General features: G+C 41.1%; 1 protein-coding gene across 1 annotated transcript; it reads right to left on the bottom strand.

The window, feature by feature from the left end:
- Positions 1-5,460: 5,460 nt before the first annotated feature.
- LOC124150679 lies at positions 5,461-12,898 on the bottom strand. The gene is made up of 4 exons (XM_046522681.2): positions 12,823-12,898; positions 11,462-11,602; positions 10,338-10,785; positions 5,461-8,739 (listed from the first exon to the last, which is right to left on the bottom strand). The coding sequence occupies exons 3-4, from the start codon at positions 10,768-10,770 to the stop codon at positions 7,109-7,111; spliced, it is 2,064 nt and encodes a 687-aa protein (XP_046378637.2). The 5' UTR covers positions 10,771-10,785; positions 11,462-11,602; positions 12,823-12,898; the 3' UTR covers positions 5,461-7,108.
- Positions 12,899-15,078: the final 2,180 nt, after the last annotated feature.

Raw genomic sequence — 15,078 nt, 5'->3', positions numbered from 1 at the left:
AATATTTTATTCGCTCAAAGTTTTCTGACAAGTGTACAGTAAATATTTTTCTCGCATAGCACAATTTGGGGGTGTATTCGAAAACCTGCGAAATGTTCATGCAAAGAATACGCTAGACAATATTCACTATTACTTCTCTTGCATATTGATACCATGTGCGTAAAATGCATGAAGAAAATAATTTTGGCTATTTAAGACAAGGACTGGTCGGCTAGGAGTCAGTATACTGTCTCTGAGTGGGGGTATTCATGTTAAACTGCGACATGGTATCTCAGTGAGCTAGCACCATAAATCGGCATCAGTCTGGACTAGTACAAGCAGCCACACAAACACACACACGTACATGCACGTCGCCATATAAGTGCAATAATCTTGGACGCGACGTTAAACCCCATTTCACCTCACATCACCTAATACGTATCAATCTATAATGTTATCAAAAGATACGGCCACCTTGAACTAAGGAAAGAGCACTTCCCATCAACGTAAGGGGGAATAATCATTGTATCTGTGTGATTGAACGAAGCATCATAAAATGAATTTCTTTACTGCACACCTGGATTGAGATTATATGATTACAAGATGTGCCGAAGCTATTTTAATAAAAGTAAATATGAATTAAAATATGTCAGAATCGAATGTTTTTTCATCAATTCTTTTTTTAGTATACGCGATTATCACTGTGTTCATGCACATGGAAGAATTTAATATTGTGGTGTTGCTTTCTAATTTTACATTTTACATTCGACATTCTCAGGTTACAGTTTTCTGAAGTTTTTTATGCAACTTTGTTCCCGAGATAATGTACATGTCAAGCTATCTATGTACTTAAAAAAAGACTATGTACATGTACTAAATAGTTTATTCAAAAATAAGAAAAACATATCGACCCAAAAAGTAATTAAATACTTAAAATTTGTTGAGCAATAAATTTCTTTATCATATGTTTATCGGATAACCCACGAGGTACGAGTGAAATCAAAGTTGGTTGGTTTGGTTTGGTTTTTAACGCCGCACTCAGCAATATTCCAGCTTTATGACGGCGGTCTGTAAATAATCGAGTCTGGACCATATAATCCTGTGATTAATATCACGAGCATCGATCCACGCAATTGGGATCGATGACATGCATCAACTAAGTCAGTGAGCCTGACCACCCGATCCCGTTAGTCGCCTCTTACGACAAGCATAGTCACCTTTTACGACAAGTATGGGTTAGCTGAAGATATCTTCTACCCCGGAAGTAGACAGTTCGAATTCTGAACCTTCCGATTTGCATGCCGAAATGATAAATTTGCAAAGAATAATGTTTAGTTCCACCTTTCCTGTGTCATTTACCCTCATGGTGTCTGCATGGCGCTCAGTGCTGTGCTGACATCGCGGTTACAAAAACGTATACATTGTATAAAAAAAAGTAACAACGTTCTTATTTCTTCACACAACGTTACAAAATTCTACGAAATAATGGATAAAGTTGTTGCAAAATGAGTTTATTTCTGATGCCATCGTTGAAATTGTGAGTAATTTTTCGTGTTTAGACTATTCACACAATCAGTTGGTCTCTAATGTTTCAGCTCCATTTGTGACATCTGTTATTTTGTGATGTTCTCTCACGTTTTAGCTCTAGTTGAGATGCGCCACCTCCTCGATTAATATGATGCTCTCTGATGTTTCAGATTCAGTTGAGATGCGCCAAATCCTATGATTATAATTTGTTGGTCGTTTAATGTTTGAGTTCCAGTTGAGACGCGCAACTACCTACTATGATTAGCTGTTTTTTATGATTCATATCCAGTTTGAGACGCGTCACTTAGACGATGCCATGCTATGCTGGACTTTCTCTGTTAAGACTGTGGTCAGTAGATATAGGGGTGCATTTTGCTGGTCAGAATGTTCCGAGTAGTGGGGAAAGTATAACCTTCCGCATTCATGGTGAAGTGTAAGAATGAGTTGCGGGTGCTGTCCACGCCCAATGATACCCCAGTTACGGTAGAAAGGCAGTTGTAGTGTCAGCCTTTGCACTTATATTGAGAGTTATTAAAACGCTTCTGGTTGAGATGCGCCAAATTCTATGAGGAGTTAATCTTTAAATGTTTCAGATCCAGTTGAGACACGCCACCTCTATAAGGAGTTTGTCTTTAAATGTTTCAGATCCAGTTGAGATGCGCCTCTTCTATAAGGAGTTAGTCTTTCATGCTACAAATTTGCAATTTTTTGTCATTACTGAAAGTAATATTCCTTATAGCCGGAACGGTTTGTATCAGCACGCATGTAGCTGTCTTCGCTGATAAATAATTGCGATATTACTGATTCTATATCAAGTGGCGAAGACTATTGTGTAGAAGCAAGTTATGAAGCAAATCAGAACTGCCTTGATTGACAACGGTATAAGAATATATACCGAAACGTCGCCTTTACTGTAATTAAAGAAATTGTATCCATAAATTGTGTCTACTTTGTCAGAACAGCTTTGATTTAGTTTTTCACATTCGAAAAGGCGAGTTCACTCTCTCCATCCCAGCTTTTTTTGCGGTCATCTCTGTACTTCTGCCACTGACTAGAGAGTATGGAGACCCATATAGAGAAACATAGGTCGTGAAATGGAAAATATTCTAGAACGTGGAGCTTGTTTTTTACGTTTGTTTACAAAACCTTCCGTTAGCCGATCCTGTTCAGTTTCCTGAATAAGCGCGTGTGTTTACAACAAGTCCGGATGGTAATGTTTCTATTCTACAATGTCGAAAAACAGTTTGTGTTTTAAGATTTCTGGGCATCGGATACTCAAAAACGCATAATGTTTACCTTCTAAGTATTCACCTATTGTAGCTACATGATCGGGATTTGGGTCCCAAGACATACCCATTGTGTGAGTTAAAAAGCCCTCTTGGTGCCTTAGATGTCAAACACCAAGTCTACAGAGTATTATAACCATCATCCCAATCTCTGATGTCGAACGGGGCGGCGGGGTAGCGTAGTGGTTAAAGCTTTCGCTCGTCACGCCGAACACGCGGGCTCGATCCCCCACATGAGTATAATGTGTGAAACCATGCCTGGTGTCCCCCGCCGTGATATTGCTAGAATGTTGCTGAAAGCGGCGTAAAACCATACTCACTCACTCTAGTGTCGCGCTGCATATTTGTATAGACTGTGTGTAATGGCAATTTGGCATGGCGCTAGACACGAAACGACATTGCAGATTGTCATTTTGTTTATGATGCTGGGCCTAGATTTTCGAAACGATCTTAGTTAAGATTAACACCTTACGATCAAAGATAAGATATCTTAAGTTTACGATAAGACACAGCTTCGAAACTATCTGAACCTGTCTCATATCGTACAAAGGTGCGATACTTATCGTAACTCTTTAGAGAGAACCCATTTGTGTTGGAGACTGAAAAAGCGTGGTGTTTACCAACGACAGCACGGGGATTTCCCAGCCGCAAACGATAACACGGAGAAATATCTCGGAATAAATGATCAGCTGATAGTTGTCAACTGGTCACATTGTTCTGCACGCATCTATTTCCGTTCTTTCCGGTGATATAAAATGTTTTGTGGCTCCCAAAATACCATTCATTATGTTAATTTGCAACACTGACCGATTATATAGGCTTTGCATGTTTGTATACAATTAGTTGGCGAATATTCGGGTAAAGGCCACAAAATAGATCAGAAACAGGGAGACAACACGAGCAGCTCTGTGCATTTATTAGACGTGTCGTCAATAAATAGTTGTCTATAAATGTTTTGCGGCAAATACAATATGATCATAACAACTCTATGTAATTCATTTGTAGTCAACTCGTTCAAAGGGACATTACACACCAACCTCTTCACAAAAGATTATTTATTTGGCATCCACTGTAAAACAGATGCGTACTAATGCATGTTAGCTACATTTATCACAACTTTCTGAATGTTTGCATGCTACAGTCACATTTATGACATCTTTGTTAGTCTACGTTTCACGAATGCAGGTGAGAATAATTGCATATGTAGCTAGATTCTAGTCGTTGATTGGGCGGTGGGGAAGCTAGTGGATAAAACGTTCGCCCGTCACGACGAAGGCCCGGGTTTGAATCTCCACATGGGTACAATGTGTGAAGCCCATGTCTGCTTTCCCCCGCCGTGATATTGCTGGAATATTGCTAAAAGCGGCGTAAAACCAAACTCACTCACTCTCGTCGTTGGTGCTCTTCTTTGTAGCATATGTGTGTCACGTAAAGACAGTTTTCGAAAAGAAAAATGTTACATATAGTGTTACTACACTAAAGCTATTAGAATTAAAATATAGTGAGAAAAGATACTTTACTATTCTTGCTTAAAATGGTCTTCTCTCGAATGCGCCGTTGCGTAAAAGCATGGCGTAAAAAGTCAAGGTCGAAAGTAAGGGAGGTTATTCTAAGTGACAATGATGAAACCTTTGATCGAACAGCAGACATTCAGCATTATTCAAGTCTGTTGTATACTTGGTCAGTTTGACAATGCTGCCTATGTTTTTGTTCATGACCAAAGTCACGTTACTGGCGAACACCCCAACATTACACCTTGAAACACACAGGAAACAGCGCACACTTGAACTTATCGTAATGCAAAGCGGATAAATTTTGTTGTGTTGTTTATGTCTCCAATGTATTTCATGAATAATCAACGGAGACAATTATGATAACAAGCTGTTTGTGTGTACATGTAGGTTTGCCGTCTTCTCGAACCTATTTGGCCAGGGCCGTGCTGAAGAAATATTGTTCTATAGGGTTACATCTGTAACCTGTTACTTTCAGCAGGAAAGGATCGCCACAGATATAAGTAACTGAAAGCAGTAGTGTACAGGGTAAGAGTAGGTTATTAAGGATCGTGTAAATGGCGAATGAATGCACAGGCCCTCAAGTGTTACTCTTGTATTGCGAGTCCAGTAAAGTACGGTTATAACGAACTCAAAGGGACCACTAATTTTAGTTCGTTATAACCGTAGTTCGTTATAAGCATATATACAGCATAACTACATCAAATACTCGGGACCAAAAATGTAAGTTCGTTATATTCGTAAGTTCGTTATAAGCGTGTTCGTTATAACCGTAGTTTACTGTATTTCACGTCGGTGGGCACCAATGATTGGATTCACACGTTGAACCTACGTGGTACCTCCAGTCAGCCAGGAATGATAAAATCACGCCACGTATCATTATGAATCTGAATGATGTATGGTCAGCAGTTACCCAGTTTTCGTGGCGAAATGGCCAAAGGCGCCACAATTTACAACGTAAATGTCAGATCCTTTCTTCTGCTGCTGGGTTTCAGCAAAGAATTAAAATATTAGACATCTACTTCTTGCGTTTCATTTACAGTGTTGAACCCAACTCCCCAACTGTATCTGTGAATAAAAGACACCAGAAACTGTACTCATTTGTGTGTCATGTGATACAAACACACACAAAAGGTTTCAAACAATACATTGTTACATAGTATTGGAGCCACACTTTAATCAACATAATGTTACAGACTTTTTTATTCAAATGGAGTTCAACCGATATTGTGAAAGTATATTTGATACAAACGAATCGAACGTACACACCGTCCGGGATTCCAAACGTACCCAAAGTTTCTAGGTAAGATTCAGGATCACCATGATGGAAAAGGTCAACAATGTCTGGCATCTTTGCTGCCAGGTCGCTGTGCTCAGTGGGATCTTCTGTATCTAGGAGACCGCCTCCGTGGTCTAGTGGGAGGAGCGTCCTTCGAGAGAGTGGAAGGATCGGGTTTCGATCCCGGCTGCGTCATGACAAAAGATGGTACTTGTTGTTACCCTGCCTGGCGCTCTGCATTAAAGGGCTAAAACAAGGAGTGGTCGGCTCGGAGTATATTATGTCTGAGTGGGGTATTCATGTTGCACGGCGGCATGGTATCTCAGTGGAATAGCAGAATAAAGTCGCATTAGTCCGGGCTAGTACAAGCAGTCACACCCACGTGCATGCACGTCGCAATATAAGTATAAGTATAAGTAACACCATTTCACCATGTATGTATGTATGTATGTATGTATGTATGTATGTATGTATGTTTGTATGTATGTATGTATGTATGTATGTACTTTGACAGATGAAATATATCCTCAAGTATATTACTTGTTAATTAATTATAGACATCATACCGAGTTGTTTGTTACAACTTTACAATGCATTCGTGCTTCGGTACAGAGAGGACAAAAAAACATACAGAATCTCCATCACCGACATTAAATGTACCTTTACGAACGTGTTGAACACCAAGTGTATTATATCAACTTCAAAATTATAACCAGAGTTTTTGTGTAATTAAGTAAATTACTATTTTGGATATATATATTACTATTATATATATATCTATCACGGCGGGGGACACCAGAAATGGGCTTCACACACTGTACCAATGTCGGTATTCGAACCCGTGTCTTCGGCGTGACGAGCGAACGCTTTAACCACTAGGCTACCCGACCGCCCCGACATACATATATATATAGTTTACTCAGTGTGCCCCCTAGGAAGGAGCAAGAAGTAGCCCCGAAACGGGGTTACTGTTTGTACTGAGCACTATTGTGTGTCATCACTGATTTTCAGTGATCCTTTGTCATATTTTCATCCCTTTTATGAAAAAGGTTTATGGCAACATTGACTTCACATAAATGTTGACGTTGTCCTTTAATATTTAGTGTAGTCTAATACAGCATGGATACTAGGTTTAAGGCAATGGTAATATTCCAACTACGTGGCGGCAGTCTGTAAATAATCGAACCAGACAATCCAGTGATTGACATCATGAGCATCGATCACCACGCAATTGGGATACGATGACATGCATCTACCGGATGCAAGGATGGGTTGCTGAGGACCTTTTCTACGGTCCAGACATTAGCTGGAGAGTTCATAACGATGTCTCGGAATTTCAGGGTCACGCATGACCTAAGAGTTGGCAATATTGTGGGTTCGATTCGCCTCGACTAATATCCTTGGTCTGTCAGCACCATATGCCTTTGCGTCCTGGTTATACCAGAGTGATACACTGCGAAATAACTGCGATAATGTTCAGATCGGCGTCAAATCCAACTCACTCACTCCAGGAATGACCAGCGTTGTCAGTTAGTTGACGGTAATCTGTACTTCTGTATCACACCATTAGACAGTCCAACGTACAGTTTTCCATCAGCATCAGTCGCTACACAACACGGGCCAACTACGCCGTCATTTGACGTCAACACCTGTCCAACAAACTGGCCATCAGCCTTGACCTTGATAATGGCGTTTTGAGCGTGGTCCGCAATAAATACGTCCCCTTTGGTGGATGCGGCAACACCTCTAGGCGATTGTAATGTCCCATCCCTCAGCGGAGGAAACTGAAACACCTCACAGCCATCTTCGTCCAGACATATGACCTTGACCTTGCCTGCATCACTAACTATAACGAGACCGTCGTCCGATTTGCACAAATATGACGGATCGTCGAAGAGTCGTTTAGTTTTATTAATCACACAGAGAGCTGTCAAAAAGATAGAAGACGTGTCGTCCTCGTAAGACACATAATACAATTTGGGGCCATCTTTATCTTTAAAACACCCTACAAACAGATTGGGCTTCATGAAGCACAAGCTGTTAAAGACGGTGTTACAGTCCAGCACTCGGACTAGTTCTATCCCGGGCGTGACCTTGAAGAATAAGATTGACTTGGTATCAGGGACGCTAACGGCCACAGTCTGGTCTCCCACAGACGTTACTCCCCTTGGTGCATCCCCAATAAACTTGGCATTGGAAGACATCTTCATCCCATGTTGATAAAATGACCTTAGTGTCCGATTGACGGGGTCCGTGACGACAATAATAATCTTATCGTTGTCGGTGATGAGGCACATGTCATGCATGCTGTGTTTGCCACCTTCGGCGTGTATTATCTTTTCGAGAACTGCCTTATCGTTCATCTCTGGCCTTGCATCATCCGGCGAGTCAGCGGCCGGACTCTCCAGTGTACTTGTTAACGCAATGTTCATTTCAGGCAGATTTATATTCGCTCCCGATAGAGAGTTTATTTCCTCCTCCGAAGTCACTTGTATTGCCTGGGGTTTGACGTTCATGTCAGTTTCACACATTTCTATTTCAGATTTGGATTTCAAAGCATTTGATATCAACAGAAGATGCTCCTTGGACTGACGCACAAGTTCAGTGGTTGAGACAATCCTGTCTTTTAACTCTGCTTCATTACTGTGGAATTTTGACTCGATTTCAGCCATAAAGGTAGCTTCCTTCTCCTTCAGTATCTTTCTCTGTCGGTCAAATTCTTCAGCAATGTAGTCCCTTCGTGAACCTACGTGTCTGTTCAAGTCAATCAGTGCCTGTGACAATCTGGTTTCTTCTAACGAAACACGTTGGAGATTTTGCTCGATCGTTGCCTGTTTACGAGCAAGGTTCTCCTCGATCAGGGCTTTGCCATCAGACACAGTCACAATGTCGTCACATGTCCTGTGATTGACAACCTGACACGTGTGACACAGACTTACTTGACAGCTCGTGCAATACATCTCGATGGCTCGGCCGTGTTCAATGCAAAGAAGGGTACTTCTTTTGAGGCTGTTGCTAAGGTGATCCCGAACATCCACGACTTGGTGTTCGTCCTGCTCCGTGTGCAGATGACGACATTGGTTACAGATCGTCATGTTGCATGTGTTACACCAGTGTGAGGCTCGAACCTGCTCATCAGATAAACATCCCTGGCACCCTGTAACAGAATAGATAGCCATTCGAAAACACTTTGGGTAGATATGCCATAAAAATATGTCCTTAATTATGTACACGTTAATTTTCTTAAAATCCTTAAATTTGCGTCATCGCTACAAGCAAGACATTCATAAGCTGATGTGTGTGACTTCTAGCTAAACATGTATGAGGATAAGCATTTACTGCAGAGCCCCAGATAAGCTGCGTATCTGCGTAAAATACGCATCAGAAATACGCAGAGAAATAAAATTCAAGCATATCAAATACGCAACGAACATTCCAGATACGCTACAAAAATACTTGTGCGTATCATCAAAATTTGTGAAGTAACCCTGCGTATTCGATTAGCAAATCAGCAACTTATTTTGAAATTATATACGGGCATTCCGTCAACCTTGCCAAACTCCACGATGACAGTTACATCATGATCATTTGCCATCACACTTTCTTGTGGAAGTATCGTGGAATGTTTTAGTCCTATAAAGCTCTCGAACCCACACGACACCAGTTTGCAGGGACTAGATGAATAGTGTTTTTAAATATTTAACTTAGATACCCACATGTGTAAAAACTAGTAGGTAACAGAAATTTGAATACCCAGATAGAATTACTGTTACCAATGATTTTAAAATGCATGGGTAAAATACCCACAACACCAAAAGCTTATCTGGAGCTCTGATTTACTAATTATCCAAATGGGAACAACCCTTGTTTGGTCACGTTTAAAATGCCATTAACGACGTAGGAAACATTCTTGTGTGTTCCTTTTCAGATAACAATTTTGTAATAGCGTTCCATGAACGTTTTGAAGCGATGATGGCGCCAAGACACTAGTGTTTTGAACAATATATTTCCGAAATGTCTTTAATGTCTAGATCATTATATTTTAAGATATTTCAAAATTAATAAATATATCATAGTATCATTTCCGTAGTTTCTGGGATCATATTTAGAATTAATCACGATTTGCTTTATTTCGGCAACTGAGGGCACCTGGATTACAAAGTGTTGATTTTACAAAATACTAGTACCCAGAGCAACATTTATCATCCAAACACTGCAGGTACGCAGAGCGGTATTTTGGGGGTCGGAAAAGACATATTGGGCATCCGGGCCCACAACTAAGTACACAGAGACAATATTATTTACAATGTCTCGACTTGAAATGAGTTCCAGTTACAATTGAGCATAAAACCGTTCTAAACATGCCCGGTCGTCGAAGGCGCCGCGATTCGCTGTGCAGAGTTGCGTCCCTTGGGCACGCCAGAAACCTATGATTGTGGGTTTGAATCCTGGTTCGCCCCAATTATGTTTCTAGGTTTGTCAGCACCATACCCGTGCTCGTGTGTTTCACCGAAGTGGTAAACGTCTGAGACCTGCATCACTTCGGGCTTTCCTCCCACATTAAGCTGACACGCCGCGATATAACTGTAATACTGTTAAAAGCGGCGTTAAACCCAACTCACTCACTCACTCACTCACTCACTCATATTTACGGGGAAAGATTTCGTATTTTGATACTTCAACCATCAATGTCTGATATTAATTTGTAAATTTAGCTTATTATCATAAACGATTCTTGATATTAAGAATACTGACTTGTATATCCGAGAGTTGACAAGAGTTTGTGGAACCAGGATTCTGTGAAGGATGCTGACGCCTTGATGGGAATCAGATGATTGAGACTAGAGGGCACTCTACAAGGCTCTTTTATCAGGGGGATAATAGTAGACCGATCTGCTCTCATAGAGTGAGCAAGTATCTGGTCCAAGTCATACGTGTTCCACTTGCTGTCGACAAAGGACGGAGTGAGAACGACGAGGAATGCATCCGATGCGTCAAGGAAAAACTGGTTATTTTCCCACTCAGTCTTGCCTGGATGGTAGTCCCGGTAGTGGTTGACACACTTCATGTTATAGGGTGCTGCCTCCAGGTGGTCAACCAGCTTCTCAACCCACTCCCTGTCTTCGTCCGCATATGTAAGGAACGCGTCGTAGCGGAGAGCATCACCCTGTACCACCCCACTCGCCATTTTGGAGACGTCGGGCTGATCGGGACAAATGAAATTTTATAAGTAACTCTTACATAATTTAATCATGACGAGATGTTCCCCCTATATCAAGTGAGTGACTGAGACTGGTGAAAAAAACTGTGCAGAGTTGCGTCCCTTGGGCACGCCAGAAATCTATGATCGTACCTTCGAATCCCAGTTCGCCCCGACTATGTTTCTAGGTTTGTCAGCACCGTACACGAAGTGGTAACGTCTGAGACCTGCATTACTTCGGGCTTTCCTCAAGCATTAAGCTGACACGCCGTGATATAAATGGAATACTGTTAAAAGCGGTGTTAAACCCAACGCACTCACAAATCAGAATTCAGGCTCAAAGTTTTAATTAAAAAATATATTCTGGTTTTGTAGCTGCAGCTGAAAAAAATCTATTCTCGATACAAGCCCCCTTTGATGACCCTCAATTTGTTTGGTGCAGTGAGTTAAACCAAAATTGATGCAAATGATGCTGCCCCCCAAATATATGCCACGAATTTATAGAACCTCATTCAGCGCAACTTGGAGGCATAGGCTATACAGTAGAGAGCAGCTGATGGTGAAACACAACAGGAAATCTCAAGTGGAATAGGAGCGTGAGTAGAATATCTATATTGTGCGTGTGTAGTGTTAACAATTAATTAAATATACGGCCGATCTTTAGTAATTATTATATTACCTCGCACACTGGAATAGAAGTACGAACCACTCCCACCTCGTTAATGTCCTGAACAAGACGAGTCGTCTCCACAGTGACAGCAGTGACCCAGATCTTCTTCCGAATGACTACGAATGCCACGATACAAGTTACAAGTATGACCTGAAATGATAACACTGTATTTCCTAGACGAATACCAACGTTGTATTAAAGTGAGGATTCTTGGATTCACCATTAAAACAGAAACATACCTTTCGTATCAGTTCATGTGCTGTGGAACGCTCGCTGACATACGGGGCTGGGGCGCATGACGTTCAGTACATTCTGCGTTTGCGAGGCCCTGACCTCAATAATGTTTAGAACTTTGAACGCCTTTGACGCGTGTAGGCTAGAACTGATTGTACCGCGTGCTTCACCTTTGTTTGTTGAACTATAGTGCGAGTCAGCTGTGTATTCGATCCACATTTATTTTTGTATTTCCTATTAGAACAAATTAAGACATTATACATTCCCGCGGGCTCAAAACGGAGCAAACTTGACCGTTGGTTTAAATGCGGAGTAACTATCGTCGCGATAACGTCAAACTCTTTACAGCAATGACCATACACAAGCTCCATGAATTCGGTACCTCTCGCTAGTTTCCGTAACCTACAACGGGACGAGTTGGTCGCAAACTCCTCCACAACGCCGTAACTACACTGACTAAAACTCACGTCATTACTCAGTGACTAATATAACAAACCATTCACTCTTATCGCATGTCTATATAAAATAGCGACTGAATGAGTATGGTTTTACGCTGATTTAAGCAGTATTCCAGCAAATTCACGGCGATAAAGCTGGTGAACCATACCAGTGGTCGAAATAAGCGCCTGCCCGGTAGCCCGTGGCTACTGGGTTTTTTCTCCTGGCTAATGAAAATCCAATGTAGGTACCCCGACTGACTAGCTTAATTTTCTACCTTGCGAGCTATAATACAAATATTCATCTCCAATCTCAACTAGGAAATGTTCACTTGAATAATAGGACCAATTTCTCAAACACAATAATCTCTTGTTATTCAGCTGTCACAACTACAATAGTTAGTGAGGGAAACCTGTAAACAATGCCTTCTTAAAAATGAAGTTTGCGAGTAAGAAATTATTTAATTTGCAGGCTAGTGCAGACGAAACACACACTGCGGGCCATTCCATATGAATGAATTTACTATTTATAAGGGGCGGTGGGGGTAGCCTAGCGGTAAAAGCATTCGGTCGTCAGGGCTCGACTCCCCACTGGGGTACAATGTGTGAAGCCCATTTACCCAGCCGTGATATTGCTGGAATATTGCTACAAGCGGCGTAATAGCAGAATTCCTAAATAAATACTCATGGATCACTCACGGTAACTGTTATCCTCTTGGCAGGCACAGAACACGGTGAATAACGCTTGCTCAGACTGGCAAATTGACAAAGTCGTGCCCCCTTGACAAAGGCGTGGATCTCGTACTTCATCCTCTGCATCATCAATCAAACCGGAAATGAAAGTTAAAGCGGACGGATGACTCTGTTGGCCTCAAATTCATGGTATACAGACCGCCTCCGTGGTCTAGTGGTAGAGCGTACGCCCGGAGAGCGGAAGGTCCGGGGCTAAAACAAGGGTCTAAAACAAGGACTGGTCGGCTCGGAGTCAGTATACTGTGTCATCGGGGTGGTAGTCATGTTAAACTGCGGCATGGTATCTCAGTGTGCTAGCACTATAAATCGGCATCAGTCCGGACTAGTACAAGCAGCCACACACACACATACACGTACACATATCGCTATATAAGTGCAATAATCTTGGACGCGACGTTAAACCCAATTTCACCTCACCTCATAGTATACAATGTATGGATGAGAGGAGAACGTCCCACGAGTATTGTGGATAAGGATAAGAATATGTTCGAGTTGTGAAGCATGCGTTGCCAGCAGTCTGCTATGTAGGGCAATGATGAGACATGCCCCGACGACGAGGTCATGCAGGTGTCGCCTCAGACCACAAATATTTTCCTTCTTTGCTGTCTACAGTGACATGACAGCCCACCATGATTAATGTAGGTCGTAAGCTGTCCTCGTGTTGCATGCTGACAAACCTGCCACTTAAACCGTAAAATATTGGCCTGGATCCCAGAACAGGACTATATATTCTCCTATATTCTTTCCGGTACATGTTAAAATTATGGGGGGGGGGCGGGGCAACTTAGGTCTGAGGCCAGCTTTCGTGACCAACTCGTGTTCGTGTTCGAGGCCAGGTTTAAGGAAGGTTTAGACTGGTTCAGGTGGGGTGAAATAGGGCTTAATGTCGCGTTCAAGACTATTGTTCTTACATAGCGATGTGCATGCGCGTAGGGGGGGGGGTAATTGAATGAAGGGGGAGGGGGGGGGAACAGATTTTAGTACCGAAATATTTTCATGGAATATGTTTTCACCTTAGTACACAATAAGAATTACTTTGACTAATAAGAAAGCATTGTTTTAAGAATAAGGAAAAACACCAAACCCTGCCCAAACAAGTCCATGGTCCACCACTGTATGGCGCTCAGGAACATCTGCTACACCAAAATGATATTTCCTTACAACTACTAATAAATGACTTGGTCTTCATTACACAGTTCATTTCTGAAGGTCAGTTTCTGTTCAGGGAGTCGTTATTATTAACATTTGGGTAAATATTTTTAAAGCTTGAACTGTTTATCAACATCCATAAAGAGGCAGTTCATAATGTTGATATCTTATATAAGACATAAACGACTCGTGGTCGTTGTTTATCGTACAATAAAACACTGCTGCGTCCCTCATGGTTCGTCTCCCTGCAGTTTTTTATTGCACGATAAATAACTCACACTCGTTGTTTATTTCTTAAATACAATCACTTTTATACAATATGTACATTTGATTTATGCGATCAACAGATACCCTAACATGAAATTATTACATCCTATGAACATATAGTTAATAAAAATATCACAACACCACACCACCGTCAACGTTTCTTTTTCTGTTATCTAATATGTACGTACCAAATACAAACTATTACTTTTTCTATTTTCTATGAATAAAAACTGTATGTATACCTATTTATACTTATGATGGTAATTTTTCCGTTAAAAGAGGGGAATTCCAGAAAGATTATTAATAGAAACTACAGGTACGGGACCAGTTGGTATACAGTTTTGAAATTACCTGCAAGACAGTCAGATTACAGATTATTACCAAGATAAATAATGTATACAGCAATGACCTTATTAAGGCCTGATGGAAATGTATAGATAAGATCCACATCGAGCGTAGAAATGACAAGGTATCCTAGCACAATAATGTATGTATGTATGGCATAACGAGAACATGAAAATAGGAAATACGTTTGATTAATGATCTTCTTGATAATAACAGGCAATTCTTGTCTGTCGAAACCTTCAAAACTGTTTTCAATTTGAAAACCAATTAATCGGCTCACGTTTTCTTCACGCTGTATAATACTACTGTCGAAGCCAATGATTACGAAAAATTGCCATTATCCAACAATCTCCCTTTTAACCATTTCATATATATCATCTGAACAACCATAAAAAGGTTCAGTGTTTCTATAAAATACTTATTAAAAACATATGAGTGGAA

The sequence above is a fragment of the Haliotis rufescens genome, unplaced genomic scaffold, assembly GCF_023055435.1.
Source record: "Haliotis rufescens isolate VD_foot unplaced genomic scaffold, xgHalRufe1.0.p SCAF_119, whole genome shotgun sequence".
NCBI lineage: Eukaryota > Metazoa > Mollusca > Gastropoda > Lepetellida > Haliotidae > Haliotis > Haliotis rufescens.
The sequence above is the reverse complement of the archived record's forward strand: the minus strand, read 5'-3'. Positions and strand labels throughout refer to the sequence as shown.